This window comes from Saccopteryx leptura, chromosome 3 (assembly GCF_036850995.1).
Source record: "Saccopteryx leptura isolate mSacLep1 chromosome 3, mSacLep1_pri_phased_curated, whole genome shotgun sequence".
In the NCBI taxonomy this organism is placed as follows: domain Eukaryota; kingdom Metazoa; phylum Chordata; class Mammalia; order Chiroptera; family Emballonuridae; genus Saccopteryx; species Saccopteryx leptura.
In genome coordinates this window covers 278039739-278061589 of record NC_089505.1, presented here as the reverse complement: position 1 = coordinate 278061589, position 21851 = coordinate 278039739, and the positions used below count along the sequence as shown (strand labels likewise).

The 21851-nt window shown below is 36.4% G+C and overlaps 1 protein-coding gene across 2 annotated transcripts in view; it reads right to left on the bottom strand.

Annotated features, from left to right (window-relative positions):
• Positions 1 to 1529: 1529 nt before the first annotated feature.
• SOS1 (SOS Ras/Rac guanine nucleotide exchange factor 1) overlaps positions 1530 to 21851 on the bottom strand; it is a 117984-nt gene continuing 97662 nt past the window's right edge. Inside the window, exons 18-23 of one of the 2 annotated variants that reach the window (XM_066378438.1) lie at positions 17398 to 17570; positions 17064 to 17180; positions 15211 to 15475; positions 9168 to 9212; positions 7348 to 7466; positions 1530 to 6492 (exon numbers count right to left, since the gene is read on the bottom strand). In XM_066378438.1, the coding sequence (XP_066234535.1) occupies positions 6001 to 6492; positions 7348 to 7466; positions 9168 to 9212; positions 15211 to 15475; positions 17064 to 17180; positions 17398 to 17570 (1211 nt within the window). In that variant the 3' untranslated portion in view covers positions 1530 to 6000. The remainder of the gene's footprint in view (positions 6493 to 7347; positions 7467 to 9167; positions 9213 to 15210; positions 15476 to 17063; positions 17181 to 17397; positions 17571 to 21851) is intronic. The other variant, XM_066378439.1, reaches the window with a different exon arrangement.

Here is a 21851-nt window from a genome sequence, read left to right as displayed (position 1 = left end):
TCTTCACTCATCCATTACCTTTCGATGAGGCTGATTCTGACCACTTATTTAAATTTTTCCTCCTATCCCTTACATTTCTAGCTACCTTGTCCTTGTTCATAGTAGTTACAACATTCTAATGTATAATACACTTATTTATTTTTACCTATTGTCTACATCTCACTACATTATTAATCCCATGATGATACGAATTTTTGTCTGTTTTGTTCATTATTATATTCCTAATATCAGAACTGTATCTGAAACAATAAATACTTGCTGAAAATTGAATAGTCAGGTGGGCCCTTATCAAATGCTTATAACTAATGTCACTTCACAATAGTCTTCAATGGTAGAGCTATTACTCTTATGTATTGATGAGGAACAGAGACTCATTATTTAAATAACTTCTCCAAAGTCAAACATCTAGTAATAGAACCAGAATGTAAACAGATATGTGATTTCAAAGCACCTGCTTATTGTACTCTTGTATCATAATGATTCTTTTCTTGATGAATCATGAAGGTAGAGAAACTAGCTTCTAAAAATGGTTGTAGTTTTTTTCTTGCCTCCAATGAAAATCAAGAATCCTAAAATGTTAGAATGGGCATAAACTACTTTTTTGGAATCCTATTCTATCAAAGCCCTCCTTGTTTTTGGAAGTCAGGTGTCAGGTTCATCTATCTGCAAAGAGTCAAGCTCAGCTGTGGGCTGTACCTTAGATATTTAAGCACCCATAATCTGTGATGAGCTAACATGATTAAAATAAATAGAAAAGCAAACGACCTGGTTAAAACTCAAAGGAAGTGACATTTCGAGAGCCAATTCAGAATCATTATTAATAGCAGTATTAACATCAATATAACGTTATTTTCCTATAGTTATTGATTATCTACAATATACTCAATAATACACATTTGGATTTCGCAGTGGCCTATGAATGGAATTGTGTCTTTAAATCAGGGCAAAAAAACACCAATAAATTTTAGCTATTTGTGAAAGTAGACTTCCAAATACCAGGAATCAAAGTTGAGCCAGTGACTTGGTCATTAGCTGCCACAAGATGTTGGCTAAGTCATCTCAGTGCTCCAGGCTTCACTTGCATCAGTTTTCAAGTAAAGGGCATTGGGTCTCTAAGGATTCATCAGCTTTTACATTCTATAGTTCACCATGAATAAATTTGCACATTTTTTTACGGTGTGCAACTGTAAACTGTACCTTTTCATGCCAAGCCTACAGCGAGCTTTTTTTTAGGTATACAAATGCCTCAGCCCTCTGAAACTTTATCCAGGTGACACCCAAGGTCATAGAAGTACTGATTTTCATCCCAGGGGCCCCTCTCACTACAATGATAGGGATTGACACAGAAGGAAATACTGAACTTCCTTTATAATGTTATGATGAAGGAATAGCACCTCCAAAGCAAGGCCCTGACAAAGAGCAAACTATTTCTGTGTGGAAAGTATGAGCTGAAAATGAAAATCACTAAAGATATTAAAAATATTGTCTTCCAAAATAAATACATGCAAAAATAATACACTTGTGGGCTATGTAAGGCATTTTTCTTTATTATTTTTCAGTTTATCTTAGTAATAATAGCCAGAAAAATAACAGCCATTATTTTCATTTAAATGCAAACCAAATACTGCTGCACATAGAGTACAAAGATTACCTATGAACGTGGTTAGGTACAAAGGCCATATTAGATGTGTAGACCACACTTTGTTTTTACATCAAAGTAAGACTGACAGAGCAATTTTTTGACAATTATTTTAGCAAATACCGTGCTACTAAACAAAGGTAAATACATGTATATATACACAAACACATTTCAACTAAAGTTATACATGTCACTTTGACAAACAAAGGCTTCTTCTCTGGTGGGTTTCACCAGATATTTGCACCCCAAAGTCCCCTGCCCTGATCCCGCCCCTAAATGCTGACTTGATCTGAAGAAAAAAATTAGAGATGTTCTTAATTAAAGGCACATTTGGCAGCTACTGAAAGTGGCATGCATCTGGCACAGGTGCGCTCTTCCTAAAGCCACACATGACTTCCATCCATTATGCATCATTTGAGTGGTAGTCCAATATGATCCACCTTTAACTAACTTGCTTTATAATTTTGCAGCAATTGGCTACTTAATGCACTATTTTCATTAAAGGCAAAAGGGAAATTTACTCACAGTCGACAGAAAATGCACTTTATGGTGTCAAAAATGGAAAATAAGGCATGAAATTTATAAAACAAGTTACAAGTGCTTTTGTTGTTTAGATTTATCATCTAGACTTCATATTTCTTAAATAGAGCTCAAGACATTTTATTGGCTCATGTATAAAGAATAATGAAATTATTTTAAAAGTTAGTAACGAGATGTTTCAAAAGAAAAATATTGAATAAATAAGTCATCACTTTTCCTTATAAATAATTTTAACGCATAATTCTTTCAGCTAAACTGATACTACCCTTGTGATGTTTATTTTACTGGTAAAGATTAATGTGCAACACAACAGGACCTGCACTTGTACAACAGTCAAACAATATAGGTTAAAAGAATAAGTGAACCTACCCACAGCAGTCAGAATACTAAGAAAAAAAAAAGGTTAAATTTGTTTCTTTCTAAATCTGGAGGGAAAAAAAAGTTTTTCTCAGTATGTACAACACTAATAAATTGGGACACCTCTCCCTACATTTCCATTGTTTTGCTGAGCCACTTAAAACTGAATTTAAGCTGTCATTAAAAGACAAACAATGAAACACATGACTTAAGCCAAACTTGAGAATTAAGACAAGAGCATGATCATAGATACTAGGTAACTTTTGGTTTGCTTAGTTTTTGATTTATGAAAAATTCCATTAAGGAAGAATTTAGAACCATAATGTAGCCTCTATCTACAATTGTTACTTTGTTCACTAGACTGTTCTGTTGATTGTAGTATAATTAATGTGGCATGCTCTTTACTAAATTCAGGTCCAGTAAAACATTTTGAGTGGTTGGAGCACAGTAACCTACTATAACACATATTTGATACTCAACAGCCTTTAACTGAGAAAACTTTTAATGTTTGTTGTATATTTCCTGGTAATTTGTACTTTAAAAAAATACATTGAAGACTGCGAAGAGTAAATAACCTTTGAACAAATTTAGAAACATATACTTATCTGTTCCTGCTTTTAAAAGTGCTTAGATATGTGAAAAGGCTCCCTTTCTACTCTATTAGGTCAGCCCACTTAAGGAAATTTAACCTGGAAATATTGTTACTGTGTGATCCAGATAATGAAACATCTAAGAACATTTTTATTTCTAAAAGAAATATTCCATATTTTGAAATCTGGTTTAGAAGAAGTCATGATACATTGACGGTCTTATAATGTCCTGGATTCAAAAGCAGAATTTTGTGGTGATGCATTTATCTTCTCAGCCACTTCTTGTCCCTGATTAAGTATATTTTAGTTACTACAAAGAATAAATTTGTCAGCTAGTTAATGTTCCACAAGTGAAGACCAGGATACAGTTATCTCACCTCCATTTAAGGGCATCCAATTGGAATTTTTCTAGTTACCACTGCAGAAAATATTTTTACCCAGATATCACACTTCAAAATAAAATGTATCCTTTATCCACAATGTATACAAAGCCGATGCACAGTGAAGTGGTCTCCTAGAACTACCAGTTCTAGAATGGTTCCCTTTGCTAAGTATGATTAGAGCTCTAAATCTTGAATTTTTCCTCTTTATATGATCACGCAGGTTGAAAACCCTAATCGAAGGAGAACACACTGGCCAGATATTGAATGGGCTCCAATGTGACTTTTCTCAGGTTCTCATTTGGAGTGGGGGTGGGGTAATTAAAACGAAATAATCAATGACATATAAAGGGAAATTCTAGGGAAAATGAGGCTGGTCTAATAAAAAGTCATGGGAGATTCTGGAATGTGTTATTATGATTAATTGTAGCAGCACTAAAAAGTAGGCTTAAATAAATATTCATTTAATGAATGGTCTTATGGACACTTATGGATACAAGAGTGGATTTGAAATTAATTTAGGGGGGAGACTTTTAAAAGGAAACATTTTACAAGAGAAAAATGGATACCTACCATAATAGGAATGGTGCAGATATTAAACAAAGATTCAACTCCAACAAAATAAATAAGGATATGCTAGGATGGATACTTAATGATGATGCAATCAACATTCTGGTCTTAAAGGACTATATACTGTACTATTATTAACGCACATTTAATGCTCTAATAAATGTCACAGGAAATTATTAAAGTTTTAGGTTTTGGCCATGATGCAGCACTTCTAAAAATGTCTCTAATGTCATGGTTAACAGAATTGCTGAAATATGCTTCATTACTTAGAGGACACATGCAGATACTGATCAACTGATGACTCTCTAAGGATGGAATACTGCACATTTCACAGACATTATAGTGGAGATTAATAAAACTTTTTCTCTTCAAGTTGCATGCATTTCAGTCACAGTATTTGTTAGACTCAGAAGATCACTACATTGGCTTAATGAATTTATATTATTATTTTAATGATGTAGACAGATGTTCTCTTATGAATAGTTCTGATAGAGCAAAGACCTCAAGCAAGATAGAATGTTTACTATAAACTTTAACAAACTGTATACATGGCCTAGGAAATGAAAAAACTTACAAAGTTCTGCTTAAAAGATACCCATCCTATTCTAACCAAATATTATCCTACATGCTAAACTGCAACTTTAGATCATTCTTTAAGATGAATACATACATCCAGAACTAGAAACCAAGGCGTACCACAAAACGTGCTTTTAGGCTTAGTGTGTGTGTGTGTGTGTGTGTGTGTGTGTGTGTGTGTGTGTGTGTGTGTGTGTTTCAACTGAAAGAAATAAGAACCAACCATTTTCTCCATATAATAATTTAATATATGCCAGCCAACAAAGTATTTGTATCTTTATTCAATTAAATTAAAACAGACCTGCCAGGTTTATTATTTAACATTCACTATATACACATGATTTAGGCAATGCAAGGTAATTCTAGATATGCTGATTACTCAACTATTAGTAAAACGTGAACGGTGTCAGTGATGCCCAGCAAGTACTAAGTGCTCCTTTCACACTGGGTGACTGAATTTCTACAGTATGGTTAGGGGGGCAGCTACGAGCCATGACATGGATTACCAGTAAACTTTTGTGGGAGAAGGGGGAAAATGACAATCTAGCATAGATTAACAGTCTCCTATATGTAAATTGTATACTTGACAGTTACATTTTTTAAAAAAGTTCTTCTGTTATGTTAATGACACAGAAATTCTCATTTGAAGGCAACACCACCACATTTTGTTTGTATAGGGACGTTGTGGGGGGGGATATGCTCTTAAAATTGGTATAATTATTCTTTTAAAAAAAAGTACCTCTTTGGTGAAGCCTTGGTACCCATTCAATTCATTCAATTCACTGTAATGATCTGTAAACAGGACTGTAGTACAGTGCTGGGCCTTGATTCCAACAAGGTCAGGTACCACAGCCTTTCCTCACAGTCCTTTGAATGACTTTTAAGAAAATAATCTAAAGTCGGACAAGTAAAAGCAAAGGAAAACAAAGGAGGATATGAAGATCCCTGTTTAAGATTTCTTTTTAAAAAGTGCATAATATTTTGAATTACAAAAACTGTCATCATGTGGACCTGCTGGACACTAGACTGTGTTTTCCATCCCTTTAATGATAAAGATCACTTCACAAAAAGAGGGCTCCGGCCCGTTGGCTGGAAAAAGTCCCTTTAATTGAGTTTCAGGTGCAGTTGTCCAATTCCTCTAGATCAGTCTTTTCAAATTCTAAACGAATACCATTTTCATTATATAATTATGTCTAGGTTAAAATTCATTGTCTTATACTGCATCTTGAAGTAGAGTCGTTAGTGTTTGGAGTTCTCATTTTAACTCCTCAGTGCTGGCACATTCAGTGCATCCATTGCCAGCAATGGATTTGGGGATCGGAAAATGTACATCCCAGTACAGAGAAACTCAGGAAGAATGGGCATTCTCCAACAGTGGTGGTCCATCTCTGTGCATGGATGGGTGTGTGTGCTCCCTTTTGTAAGTTTTTGGAGGGAGCTTAGGGATATGCTGAGAAGTGCTTTGCCGTGGAGGAACAGGTGGCCCAGCAATGGAATGAAGGTCCACTTCCTGTGTCAGTGGTGGTGACGGCAGGTGCCTTCTCGTGCCATGAGGAGAAGGTGTTTGAGGAGGAGGTGGTGTAAAGGGGGAAGGGCTGTTTGGAAAGAAGGCATTGCTGTGATCACTTTTTTTGCCCAAAGGAGGAGGTTGGAGATGTAGTGGTGAGCTTGAGAAAACATCAGGGGTCCTCACAGGTTCTCGTGGTGGTAATAAGGGAGGGCTTTCAGGAGCATCTGATATAGAGGTCCGGTCTGATATGGAGTATCGCGGTGAATAGGCTTTTGATGTGGGTTGCCTAGGAGGAATTGCTGGGGGGCTGTCCAAATGCTTAGACATAATCTAAGACAAATGAAAAACAAAACCACATTTATTAATAATTTAATTTATGTAGTACCATGAATACATTAAGAATTAAGTTAGGGTTTTCAAACATGCTATTGGAAGAACCCTAGCTGTGAATCAGGGAATTCTGCCATATGTTTTAAATGAGAGGTTATGCTAGTTCATTAAAAAATATATTTCTTTTAATGATGTTTTTACTTTAATTACTTTTCTTAAAATTTTGTTGTTTGCTACTGCTTATCAGTCAATTTAATATAACATTTAACATAAGTTACCTGTTAATTTTATAATATTAAACTTCCTATATTAATATTTCATGTTCTGCAAAGAGTGCCTTGACTTATCCAGGAGCTCTGCCCTCTGGGCACTGTGAGAACCACTGAATCAAGTTAACAGTTGGCAAAGAAAGAAGTTTAACTAGGTGAAAAAATAGCTATTATGAGCCTTTAAGGTCTCTTCCAACCCAGAATCTTCATGAAAATCCCATTTAAAAGCATGTCAGATTCACTATTAAAAAGACTCAGATAGGTAACATTTAGAATATGCTAAGATACAGCTTCACTTAAAATGTGCTTTCATATAAAGCTTCAGACCTCTTTCCTTCTCTCTCTGTGTTTTGAGGAATTGCTTGAGATTATATCATTCTTACTTTGTAGATTAAACTTGTTTTTTCCTTGAGATAAACATTACCACTGAATGGCAAATCCATATTTAATCCTTGTTTAAATTCCAGTAAGCCCAAATACTCTTAAGTCTTACCCTAATCCAGTAAGAACTAAACTAGACACAGCAACTGAGTGTAATGTAACTGTAATGATTCCAGTTTCCAGACAATAAGATTCTGTACGTTACCTTAGATGGTGAGGATTCCGCTGGGGCAGATTCTGGTCGCCTTCGTGGAGGAACAGGAGGGGGGATAGGCACTTCATCAGTGCCCTTGGTCAAACTTATAGATGATACTGAAGCAGATCCTGTAGGATGTTAACATTTTTAAAAAGGTCACAGGAATTTTATTTCATCTATTCTGAAAAAGCTTAGCTAGAAACAGCTTATATTAAATAAAAGAAATGTACAGAAGTATCAAAAGCAGTTCAATAAACCAATACCCAAAAGTATTCCTTTATTAAAGCAAACTGCTATTAAAAGCATGCAGAAACTTTTTAGCAGAATTTTCAGAAAAAAAAGCTGCCTAACATATTTTATTTTGCTTCTTGAACAAAATAACATCCCATCATTAATTTATAATTGGAATTATTTTTTAACTTGGATCAGACCCTCAGATTTCTGAGAAAGAAAGCAAACTATTAAAAGTGGAATGGAAATATTGTTAAGCTTTTGTGATGGGCTCATTGTTTTCCTCTGCCTTTATTAGTATAGAATTTTTCCTGCTCTTACTGGATAGTCCACTCTCCCCAATGTCTCTCCCCAGCAGTTTTCTCCAAGGATGCCAGAGAAAGAGCGAGAGAGAGAGAGAGAGAGAGAGAATCTAGTGTCTACGAGAGGGTTCTCTTCTCATATTGCATAGATGTATAGGCTCTTGGTGGGTTCAAAAATCAGGTTCATCATATGCTAATCCAAAGATTTGAATTGTGACGGAGCTATTCAAGATTAGTGACGCAGCCCTTATAATAAAAACAAATTATTCTAGAACCTATTGAACCTGACTTAATAAGTTGATGAACTGACACAGAAAAAGTAAATAAAGCTTCTAACTGGAATCTATCCCACAGATATTTATGATGACAAGGACATAACATAAGCATGTAAATAATTATACTTTGAAAAGCATCATTTATTAAGTTGTTAGCTAATTTATGAGCACTATAAAAAAGATATAAAAAATACTTAATCATTCAAAATCATATGGGCAGATTCTTTTTTTCCATTAAGCATTGACAGCTTTTATTTTGTTAATTGTTATAACAATATAGAACTTTAAAAAAGAGTACTTTGTGCACTATTATTCAAATGAGCAACACTTTGATCACCTACCTTTTTATTCTTAAGAGACTACGCTAATTTGCTTATAATTCATTTTTTTGTATGTACAATATTTTGAAATCATTTATATGAAGGACAGCAAAAAACATTAACCTGTTGTCTTAAAATGGATGAAATAATTTGGTGGATTGTTAGTTTATTTTAAAATGAAAAGCAAATATCTACAATGGAACTTTATTTTGCTTAACAGTGATGAATATTTAGTCCATATAATTTAAGTAGTTGCAGTTATAAGATAGTTCTTCTAAAACAAATACCAGTTATTTGCCTATAGTCTGTGCTGTCACCGCGTTAATTGTATTTTGTGCTATAGACACTGCATGTAGCTGCCAGCATTCCCATATGCGCATGCATGCTCTTGCTGTTTTATAAAGTCGAGATTAACTAGATATATCTAAACTCTATAATTGGAAAAGAGAAGGGGTTAAATGTGGAAGCCACCCATATAACACTATTCTTTTAAAAAAGGTTATATAAAAGCATTAAAAGTATGTAAGTTTAAGCAAATAATTTATGATCAAAAGATAGCACAAGTGAAGGCCTCACTTCTAAGATGTTGCAAGCAAGGTACCAATACTGTCAGACTCAAAAAGAGTTTCAGCAGGAAAGGTTACACTTAGTTAATTTTTAAAGCCAAAGCAAGAATTGAGTCTTAAACCAAATATACTAACTTGGGCCATGGGACAGTGTAACTTGGATAAAGACGGTATCGCTGCCTGTGAAAGGAAACAAGAAAAAGGAGATTTTTTTTCTTTCATTGATATATTCAACTCATCTGTAAAAATTTATTTATGTTAAAAATGTTATTCTTGTCATTCTAGTTTAAAGAGTGGTATAACAGTCTTTAGTAAAAGCTATTACTACTTACTTTTAAGGAATCAAACTGAGTTAATATATTGGGAATTTTGAATATTCCTTTGAGATTCACTAGTTAATGTCAATAATTAAATTAAAGATTCATGAGAAAACTAATATATGCTATATTATAGGAAGACTTAAAAATGTATAAACCCAATTTGAGCAAAGAATTCAGCTGGACATACAGAAATATGTACTAAGATTTTGAAAACTCAGATTTGTGAAATAATAAATAATGCATTTCTATTATATGAATTATAAAATAAAAGGGAATTTCTTACTATTACTATAATATACCTTTGAAAATATTCTGGGCATAGAGTCTCATCAAAAAATAACTATAGCCTGACCTGGTGCAGTGGATAGAGCGTTGGACTGGGATGTGGAGGACCCAGATTCGAGACCCCGAGGTCGCCAGCTTGAGTGTGGGCTCATCTGGTTTGAGCAAAGCTCACCAGCTTGGACCCAAGGTCACTGGCTTGAGCAAGGGGTTACTTGGTCTGCTGTGGCACCATGGTCAAGGCACATATGAGAAAGCAATCAATGAACAACTAAGGTGTCGCAATGAAAAACTGATGATTGATGCTTCTCATCTCTCTTCATTCCTGTCTGTCTGTCCCTATCTATCTTTCTCTGTAAAAAACAAACAAACAAACAAACAAAAAAAAACAGAAAAAAACCTATAGCTTTTGATATTACCTAAAAAGTTTTAAAGTGACATAGCTTTTTCTCTTCTATACTCTCTTCTTGAGTGTTTAAAAAGTCAATAAGGGCCTTGCTAGTTGGCTCAGCGGTAGAGAGTCACCCCGGCATGTGGAAGTCCCAGGTTCGATTCCCAGCCAGGGCACACAGGTGAAGTGCCCATCTGCTTCTTCACCCTTCCCTCTGCCCTGCCTCTCTATTTCTCTCTTCCTCTCAAGGCTCCACTGGAGCCAAGTTGGCCGAGGCGCTGAGGACAACTCCATGGCCTCCACCTCAGGCATTAGAATGGCTCCGGCAGCAATGGAGCAACACCCCAGATAGGCAAAGCATTGCCCCCTTGTGGGCATGCCAGGTGGATCACGGTCGGGCACATGCAGGAGTCTGTCTGACTGCCTCCCTGCTTCGAACTTCGGAAAAATACAAACAAGACAAACAAACAAAAAAAGTCAAATATTTGGTGCTTAGACACATTTTATACAGGCAATTCGCTGATCAATTTAGAATGTCTAATTTCAGCAATGTTAATTCTTTTAAGGAAAAAAAGAAAGGAAAATCATAAAAGCTAAAGCCTAAGAGCAGTAAAACAGAAAGACTGAGACAAAAGGCAAACTTATACTGGTTTTAAATCAATATAGTCACTTATGTTACACTGCCTCAGATTGCCAATAGGTAACATCCAAGAGACTAAAATAATTCCTGTATCACTAGACTGAGCCGATTTTTTAAATTTCAATTTTCTCTCTTGTTTTTGCACAAAAGGCAGTCACTCATAATTTGGACCGTTGTTTTTTCCAGCTTCTTTGGTCAGAACAAGGGTAATTTTATGTTCCAGGTTCAGTTGGCAATACTGTTAACTCAACTGCTTATATAGATACAGTAGTCTTATTTCCCAGACAGCCCCAATTTCAAATAATCTACCCCATTATCTCCTTCCCATTTGTACAGATATGTACTTGGAGACTGTGTTTACTAAAGAACAACAATCCAGCTAATTCTAGTAAATTATCTCTCAGAAGATTAAAATTCATTTTTATACTTTGATATTAAATGAAGCTGTTGTTCTGTCAGTGGTTCTCTTCACTATTTAAGCACCTATGACATAACAGGGGCTAAGGGAGGATCCAGCTCGAGTGTTTACTGACTTCTGTATTTTCCACTTGGAAAGGAAATAAAAATACCTCTGGGAGATAAGCCTCAAGAACATTGTAGTACACTTAGTACAATATAGGAATAAAATCAAAACACAAAGCTCATGTCAGCTACAAACTGCAGACTTTTAGAAAGAACGATTATACCCATGTATACACACTTGTGCACACAGACATAGACTGGGCTTTGGTCATATTTATATATAGCACAGGCTAGCTTCATGCATTTTAAATTTGGGGCACTTGTTTGAATTGTCACTTTAAATTAATTGCTTGGTCTCACTGCCTAGAAAATGCTATAAAAAAACTCAGAATTAGATAGACATGCTTTAATCAAGAAACATATACTGGACATTCTTGTCAGCTGAGTACTGAACACATTTACTGATAATGATTTAGGAATGAAATACAATATAATTAATTTTAAAAAGTAGTATCAATTTGTTTAGTACAAATCCCAAACAATAGATCAGTGGTTCTCAATCTTGGCTGCACAATTATAATCCCCAAGGGATTATAATATACAGCCATAGTCAAAACCACCATTGAAGATACTCTCCAATTTATAAATGAGTCATTCTCAAAATGGGGATATTTTCCTGTAGAAAAAAGTTATATAAATTATGGATAACTTTTTAAACCCATAAGAAACCTGTTAAGTGCCAATATATTTCAGATTAGAAACTAATCAATCTTCTATGAAGAAAATCCATGCATTCCATAAAACACTTGGAATACATCCTTTCTTGTCAAAGCTTCCTTTGTCAGGGATGGAGCTAAAGCTCATCTGTGGCACAGAGATCAGGGCAGACCCCCGGCTTCCTTTTACGACCAGGCAGCCTTCCAACAGGACTGCACAAAGGCCACTTCATCCTCCAGTTCTCCTGGCTACCACAGCACAAACAAAACAATGAGCTGGGTAGTCTTACCCTCTCCCAGCCACGGACATCATCATCTCAGAGGGGGACCTGGCCAGGACAAGGTGTGATGCAAGGCTCTGAATGTGAGGGTATATGGAAGAGCACTAAGTAGGCGGCCAGTTCCCTTCCCTCTCTATCTTCACCACCAAGCAAGTTGGGTGCTCTGAGAACCCTCCTCCTGGGAACAATTGTTTCTTCATTCCTCCAGCTACTTAAGTTAATATTGTTCACTGCTATAGAAGACAAAACGCTGATCCAACATGCTGCATTCCAAAGGGATTCCTCCTTCCCTATTTGACTAATCATTTACAGATTAAGTACTAATATGGAATGTAATGTGTTTATCTCCTGTTTTTCCACCTTTTCCATTTTTAGCTACTTCTTTTTATTTTTTTAAAAGATTTTATTTATTGATTTCAGAGGTAAGAGAGAGATAAAGGGGGGAGGAGCAGAAGCATCAACTTGTAGTTAGTTGTTGCTTCTCGTATGTGCCTTGATTGGGCAAGTCCAGGGTTTGTTTGTTTGTTTTTTTTGTTTGTTTGTTTTTGTATTTTTCTGAAGCTGGAAACGGGGAGAGACAGTCAGACAGACTCCCACATGCGCCCGACCGGGATTCACCTGGCACGCCCACCAGGGTCGACGCTCTGCCCACCAGGGGGCGATGCTCTGCCACTCCGGGGCGTCGCTCTGCCGCGACCAGAGCCACTCTAGCGCCTGGGGCAGAGGCCAAGGAGCCATCCCCAGCGCCCGGGCAATCTTTGCTCCAATGGAGCCTTGGCTGAGGGAGGGGAAGAGAGAGATAGAGAGGAAGGAGGGTGGGGGAGAAGCAAATGGACGCTTCTCCTATGTGCCCTGGCCGGGAATCGAACCCGGGTCCCCCGCATGCCAGGCCGATGCTCTACCGCTGAGCCAACTGGCCAGGGCCAAGTCCAGGGTTTTGAACTGGCGACCTCAGCATTCCAGGTTGCCACTTTATCCACTGCACCACCACAGGTCAGGCTCCATTTTAGCTACTTCTTAAACTAAGAGAAGTAGAATTTGCAATTGATGGCTTTCATATGATTGCAATAATTTACTTATGTGGGAATCTTTATAATCTAGACCTTAACCATCTGCTCTAGAGGGAAAAAAAACCCTGCAAACAGTTAAAATGGGTCAGAATGAATAAAGACTTTAGGCTAGGTATACTGCAAATAAAGCTGGTTTTATTCTATTACTTAATTTAGTGGGTCTGTGAGTTGGGAAAGTTAATGGGATTTTTTTAACCTGGTGTTTTTTTTAACTTATCAAAAATATTTGATATCCGAGTCACGGCACCAAAAAAAAAAAATTGATAGTCTACTATGTGAATAACATGACTCCATAATGCTATGTAGCCAAATAAAGCCAAGATATAGCAGTTCTCAAAACAAATACACGTTAGATAGTATAAAGACAACTGCTTGGTAACTACAAATGTATGTATAATACAGGAATAAATAAATAGGATTCTAGACCAAATATCAAAATAATATTCCTCCAAAGAATAATTTTTTTTTAGATTTTATTTATTAATTTTTAGAGAGAGAGGAGAGAGAGAGGGAGAGAGAAGTGGGGGAGAAGCAGGAAGCATCAACTCCCATATGTGCCTTGACCAGGGAAACCCAGGGTTTCAAACCAGATACCTCAGCATTCCAGGTTGACACTTTATCTACTGCCCCACCATAGGTCAGGCCAAAGAATAATTTTAAGTTTTGTTAAAATGTTAGATCCTTTGAGTTGAAAGAAACCTTAAATCTAGTTTGATCTCCAGAAGGCTCAGGAAAAGTATTTTACCTAAATCAGAAAGCTCACTAGCAGACCGGGATGGCAAACCGGGATTCCTGACACTTAGGCCCGTGCTTCCCAGCCTCTTCCCCCATAATAATGCCATGCTGCCCCACTATTGATTCTAGTCTGTCAAATTCTAGGGTAAAATTTGATCTTCATATTGAGCTAAGACAACCAGCAGGAAGAACATATGGAAGTGGTTGTGCAGGGGTTAACAGTGATTAGATTCAAGTTTTGATTTAATAATAAACAAGTGAAAAAGGCTGTGTATTCTTAGTAGAGCTTTAAAACACTATATGAAATTTATTAGAAAATTAATAGAAGCAGGGGGATATTAAAGGTAGCTTCTTCAAAGAGCTATAGCTGAGCTATACAGTTTGGTAGCTACTAGCCACGTGTGGTTATTATCATTTGAATGTGGCTAGTCCAAATTGAGATGTGCTATATGTGTAAAATGCATAATGGTTTTTGAAGATTTACAACAAAAAGAACGTAAAATATCACATTCATAAATTTTTATATTGATTTCATGTTGAAATGAATATTTTACAGATACTGGGTTTAATAAAATATATCAAAATTAATTCCATCTAATTCTTTTTGCTTTTTTAACTGTAACTATAGAACATTCAAAGTTACACCTGTGGCTCACACTGACCATTGGAAAGTACTGATCTAGAAGTAGGAAAGGGACTAGCAATAGCATGCAGTCTGTGAGATCGGTAGGACTGGCTTGAAAGGCTAGGCAGTGTACTAGCAGGCACTATGCACGGTCTGTCTGCTGGATGGTGCAGACTGAGAAAGGTTCAAGAGTTTGAATTTGATATACTGTGAAATTAAAAACTACAGAATTTGGTGGGAAGGAAATGATGCACTGAGTAGTATTCAAATATAACAATTTTAGAGGCAGCAGTTAAGACTCGGACTGACATTCCTTGCAGATTTTAGGAGTTAACCTTGTTTTCTCTAGATATTACAGATTTATTTTAAGTTTACCAGTTGAAAACAAATGCTCAGATGAAGCTGAAATGAGCAATTCCATCACCAGGTCTTTTGGTAAAATACAACAAATTTAAGAAGGGCTGTTCTAATGAAATTAAAAAAAAATATATAGGATGCTGGAGTTTAGAATTTGTTATATATTTTTATATCTTTTGAAATGGTATTTGATTTGCCTACAAATGCACAAGAAAATTAAAAAAATTATACAGATTCTTTTTTACCTCTAGCACATATAATAACCATCACTTTAAAGCACTTAAAATTTTAGCACCTACTTGAGTGAAAAGGGCTTGAATGATCAGAATCAAACACGCTGCAAACATCTGTGGTACTAGAAGCTCCAGAAGCAGGAGGAGGTGTTAACGGTGTTCTTGGAGAATTTGGTGCAGATGCTGTACTTTCTGTTTCACTTTCCGGGATCCTACTATAACTAATTTTCCTTGGCTCCTGCTGCAGAGGTGTGGGATGTCTCATGGTACCTGGTCTTGGGTTTGATGGACGAACACCAGGAGATTTTAGGGGATAGTTGTATTTTTTTGGCTGTAAACATAAAAAAAGAGAACCCACAATACTTACAACACCGTAATAGAAAGGAAGGTTTTTCTATATATGCCTGGTAAAATTCAGCTAACATCTAGGAAAACCATATACCAACAATAAAGAAGTTACATAATGATTGAAATTAAACTGTTCAAGCTAAAGTATTAACATCCCATTTCCATAAAGCCATGGCTCTCTAAATCTTTAGGGAATGAATTTCTTTAAATAATTGAGTCTTAGTGCTATAAGTACCAGAATTTTTGGATGGAAATCTTTCTAAGATATGTTGTGTATTTCTCTGGCTCTTTAAACAGATTATGTTGAACTGATTTAAACTTCCTAGGAAAGCCGGGATCATTATTATGAACTATGTGATACCTTGCTAGGCTATAATACAGTGATGCTGTCAGGATCCCTTGAACTATTTACAAATGCATTAAATTGTCTGAGTTTTCTCTGTGTATGATACTTTTATGGAATTTTCTTAGAGAGTGATGATTTCTCAGTGATACCAGCATGCTTCACTGGAGCAGACTATATAACTATTTCCAAGATGATGATTTTGATCCACCTTTTAAAAAAATGTGTTGGCTTGAGAAATATTTTTGTGAGGTAATTACATAAGCTTTAATTCACATTTTGTGATTTGTCCTAGTTACGTAGAAGCCATTTATGTTTACTTCTTGATTCTTGACTTTCTTGTGAATAAGAGATTATATTCAGATCAGCGAGATGATACTGTACATAAATTTGGCCAGGTACTGACAAGTAATAAAAACAAAGTGGAAACTTTATTTCCCCTCAAAAATTATCTTTAGCCAAACTTCATAAGTCATTACTTAAAAAAAGTTATAAGTACCTTCATTTACTGCAAGTGAATTCATATAAGTTCATCAAATTTCCTGCCCTTGCTCAGTGGTAGAGCATCAGCCTGGCGTGCAGGAGTCCCAGGTTTGATTCCGGCCAGGGCACACAGGAGAAGTGCCCACCTGCTTCTCCACCCCTCCCCCTCTCCTTCCTCTCTGTCTCTCTCTTCCCCTCCCGCAGCCAAGGCTCCACTGGAGCAAAGTTTGCCCCAGCGCTGAAGATGGCTCTGTGGCCTCTGCCTCAGGCGCTAGAATGGCTCTGATTGCGGCAGAGCGACGCCCCAAAATGGGCAGAGCATCGCCCCCTGGTGGGCATGCCGGGTGGATCCCAGTTGGGCGCATGCGGGAGTCTGACTGCCTCCCTGTTTCCAGCTTTGGAAAAATACAAAAAAAAAAAAAAAATTCCTGCCCTTAAAATAAATCTTGAATAAATTTCTTTTATTGTTTTAAAAATAAAAACTTATATTTGCCTAATTTCTTCATCTATCATATCAGGATTTATTCAGATATAAATATTAAAGCTCATTTATTTGAAACCAAGTGGGATATTCCTGAGCATATTTAAGCATTTATTCATTACTTTTATCCATCACATGTGTACTTCATCCTGAATGCCTTTACAGAAGAGTAATCTGAGTAACACATATGGTAGTGATGGCATCACCAGATATAGATGACAAATGAGAAAAATATAAAAGAAATATAAAGATATGAATGCTTACAAATCTTGGGAGAGGTTTAGGGTTTCGTGGTTCTATTTCTAGAGATTTGTTGAAAAGATAATCTGTAAATTCTTTTTCCATGCTATTTCCCATTGGATTCAAGTTTTCAAAGAACCTCTAAAATAAATGCAAAGACACAATTATTCAATTATTAATATTAAATATTTTAAATTCAGTTTGAAATTCATGAAAATAATTTAAGAAAACATTTAACATAAGAAAATTTGATCTATAGTTTTATTTTCCTTTTTCTCCTCTATAAAATAAACCTTCCTTTCATTAGGCAGTGTATAAGCTTAATCAAGAATATAGACCCTCAAATAATTCAACTTACTTTTATATCTGACTCTACTCGTAAACAATAAGGCTGATTTTGGTACTGCTGGATCTCTCCTGTTATTTCTGCTACTTTCCTCCTTTTGCTAAAGTTTATAAGCTCTTTTCCATGCCTTTTTAGGACCTCAGGGTTGCCTTCTTCTGTTTTCAAGATATTAGTTAGATAAATTCCTAAAAGATATAATGAAATTATTTCAAAGATAAGGAAAAAACTAGTTTTTTCATTCTTAGTAATTGTAGTCATTTATACTGTACCATCTCAATCAGCATAACTAAAGAATCAAGGAACAGATTTTCATTTAATGAATACAACAAGCTAAGTAAATATCAAGAAAATATTTTTATAAGTATCAAATTCTTCTGTAACTAACTATAAAACTTCAGTTTTATAAATACCCAAGAAAAAAGGAGACCAAGTTTAACAAAATTAATGCATTTTTCAGGAGGAATAACCAATTTTCTATACCCACCAAACCACATGTTATTTGACATAAATCATGATTTTGTAAAAGGAACTTTAAGAGAAACCCATCATTAATAACAAATTGTATTTTTGGCAAAAGGAGAAGATGTTAAATTCAGAGGATCATATTTGTTGCTTACTCAGCTCCACAAGAGGTTGTTAGGATTTGTAATTTAGAGGTAGTACTGTTTGAGGCCCCACTAGAGGGTGTTAGGATTTGTAGTTTAGAGGTAACACTGTCTGGATAGGCTTACTCATAGAGGTTTGGAAGGATCTGCAAGCCTATCAAGTACAGGACTGCATAGAATTTGTGTATAGTCTGGTCTTCAGTACTTCCAGAATTAATGGCAGCCTGGTAATTGAGCTCCTGTTTCCTCATCACTGCAGGTTGTGTACTGGCTGAGGAGGAGATGAACAAAGTAACAGGCACTTTAGTTCTTCTATACAGGACACAACCCCCTGGTGCCAGGAGCACTTCAGTCCCTTTTTGTTTTAGCATAAAGGTTCTGGAGCCAACTCTGCTGTTTTTACTTGTGTGATCTTGTGCTAGTTGCTTATTAGCCTTTCTAAGCCTTGTTTTTCTCGTCTATAAAATTAGGAAGCAGGGTTGTTGTGAGAAATAAACGAGTAAATCCGTATATAGTCTTGGAATAGGGTCTGACGAAAGTATGCTTAATTACCTGTTGTTGCGCTTGTTGATGCTTTGTTGCTATTCTTGCCCTATTCTCATATGCTTCTGGCTTCTGCCTTTCCCCCTAAAGTACTAACTGTGATACTTTGAGGGAAGAAAGATGGTATGGGTATATCTGAATTCATGCACTCAGTACAAACATACAAATGTACTGAGTCTGCTGTATGCCGAGCACTGCATTAGGTACTGAAGATCCAAAGGTGAACAAGACACACAGTCCATGACCTCAAGGAATTCAGGGCTTTGAATGTGGGCTACTACAGTACAATCTGGTAAGTGCTATATCATCAGTACTAATGAGTAAGATGCTATGAGAGCACAAAGGAGATATGCCTTCCTCTGCCTTTAGCTGGTGGAAGTAGAAGAAGCACCATGAATGAGGTGATGATTAAAATAAGTCTCAAAAAAATGAATAGAAATTTAATAAGTAGAATAGGATGGAAGGGCATTCTCAGCAAAGCAGCAATGTGTACAAAGGCACTGGTCTGTGATGAGGCTTGGAAGGCATACTCAGAAACAGCATGTTGTTTTGTATGGCTAGACCACAGGGGTCTGATGATGGGGGGAAAGAAGAGGAGGAAGAGGAGGAGGAGGAGGGGCAGGATGTGAGAACAGACATAGGCAAGGAATTAGGAGTTCTACCCTTCTCCATCACTTCAAGTTGTGCAAAGGATGAGGAGGAGAATGAACAGAATAACAGGCACTTTAGTTCTGATCATATATTAGTGTTTCTAAATGCTTTCATGGTACAGCCATATTTTTTGATACTAGAATTTTTGGCCACATTCTTAAAAAGATTAAATGACTCAAAATCAATAGGGAACAAGTCAGCAATTATGAAACATGATAGACATCAATGCCTGTTTATACAGTTATTAAGTGTATTAATTACTTAGTTATTTCTTAGCACGCAGGCCACTCTTGATTATACATTCATGATAAATTTCCCACGTGTTCTGTAAGCATAGGCTCTTTTATTTTCCACATCTGCCTGCCACTGGGCTCTTTATTTGCAGCCAGTTACATTCTCTTCCGCTTTAAGTTGCATGATCCAATTAGAGCTCAATGCTCAGTCTGATAAATATGTTCATAATAGTACGTATTTAATGGCAGACAAGGTCAACTTTCCATATTGGTCACAAATTGATGGCCCAACTGTGAAGAATTTGTGGGTAGTAGCACTTAGACTGGGTCATGAAGAAACATTTTAAAGGAGCTTAACTTTTATCAAATAGGTAATTAGCAAATTATTAGCATCTTTGCATTCTAGAAGGAGTACAGAACTCTGCCTGAAGCCAGATGGGTTAAAAGAGGTTAAGTGTAGAAGCAGAAAGATGAGTTAGCAGGATAAAAGTCATCCTGGTGAGATGATGAGGGCTACCTTAGGGTCTACAGGGATAGAATGAGAGCATAATTATTTAAGAAGTAGATGCCACAAGAACGGATTAACTGGTTTGGGCAGAGGGTGGGGGCAGTGGGAAGGAAGACTCAGCTTTGTGCTTGAGTGACTGAATGGGTGTAGTGTAATGACTGACCCTGGGAACACAGGGAATAATAAGTTATGAGATATTGTAAGCATCAAAAGTATACTTGAATGAAGTTGCAAAAATGTTTACAAGTAGCATTTTGGTAGAGCTCAGGGTGAAATTTAGAAATTATTTTATGACAAATAGTTAGTTAGAATGAGAATAAATGATCAAAGAGGTGGTGTCCAAATTTTGTTGACTGTATATTACATCAGTAAAAAATGTTTAAGCATGCATCCTCAATAAATATATATATTGTGTTTGTGTGTGTATATACACACACACATAATTTTTGAGTAAAAAATGTAGTACAAATATACTGTCAAAGCTTAATCTTTTTCAATAGATCATTTTATATGCCCTGTGGAGACAGCTGTTCTAGGGAGAGATACAGCAAAGCATTATGACATAAATAATAAAAAATGGTGAGATTTCACATTTTTGCTCGTGCCTTTCCCAATCCTTTAGGAAATAGTGGCTGCTCGGGGTTGTAGGTTCTCATAGCACTTTGTTCACATTTCAATTTACACGTCTCTATGATACAGTATTATATTTACTACACGGTACTACAATTTATTTTTCTGCTCTTTCAAAGGGGCTTATTGCGGGTAAGATTATGTTTTATTTGCCTCTCCATTCTAACACCTAGCCCAGGGCCTGGCACATCACATGGAAGCATCTAACATGTTTCTGAATGAGTAAAACGATGCAAGAGACATATAGTCCGTTCTAAAATGGCAGGAAATCAAGAATGCAGATGAAGCAAACTGACAAGAAACAGGAGGAGGATGTAAAGTTAGAGCTGTGTAAAAGGAAAGAGCAAAGCCAACAACACAGGCTTGGATGTTTGTGCAGAGAAGTCAGACTTGGTTGAGGGAGGAATCGACATCCTTTTACCTTAGAATAAATGTTAGTTTGAATACACATATGTCAATTCTAGCTATTGGTAGAACATTTTTTTAGTGTATGGAGAGAAACTGGGATATAGACCATAGTCTGACATAGCCTTAGAAGGAGAAAAAGCCTCACTTTTATTTTGGAATGGTGCAGTGCCAGCAAAAGACCTGAATAAAAATTCTGGTAAGGTGAAGAGGCAGTAAAAGTGTTAGATACTACCCCTGACCCTCCCATACAGGGAAAAAGAATACAGAGAATTAAGGATAAGAATCCAGAAGGAGTATACACGAGATGGAATTAAAAAGAGATAGAATAAAGAAGCAGCAGTAACATATGGCTCTACCTACTGGGTCAGAATCATGAAAGGCTTCCTGGCTTACTCCAGAGACTTATAACCTTTAGCTTTGGAATAGCAAAATCTTCTTAGAGCAGCAGAACCAAATAAGGATAGTTCAGATAAACTGCCTTAAAAGAGTAGAGTCTCAACAATAAGGAAGACAAGCAGAAATGGGTAGAAAGGTTGGCAGGTAGGCTGTCTTTACTTACCAAACTACCTGCACATGTCTGTATTCACTTACTAAATCATACAGCTCACCTTAAACACAATGAATTATACTTTCAATACAGGTCTGAAATGTCCTTTCTTCACATGACATGTTACGAAGAATAGTTACGTTAGTTCATATGAGAGAGAGTAATGGAGTAGCAGGGTAATGGAGTATCAGGGACCAAATTACGAGTCTAGTGAACCAGCCCTGAGGTTTCTTTTCATTTCTGTGTGCAGAGGTTATAAGATATCATAAGTACCATGAGCAGGTATTTTTCACCTTTTTGAAGCACCTGACATAGTTCCTGACACTAAGTAAATAATTAAG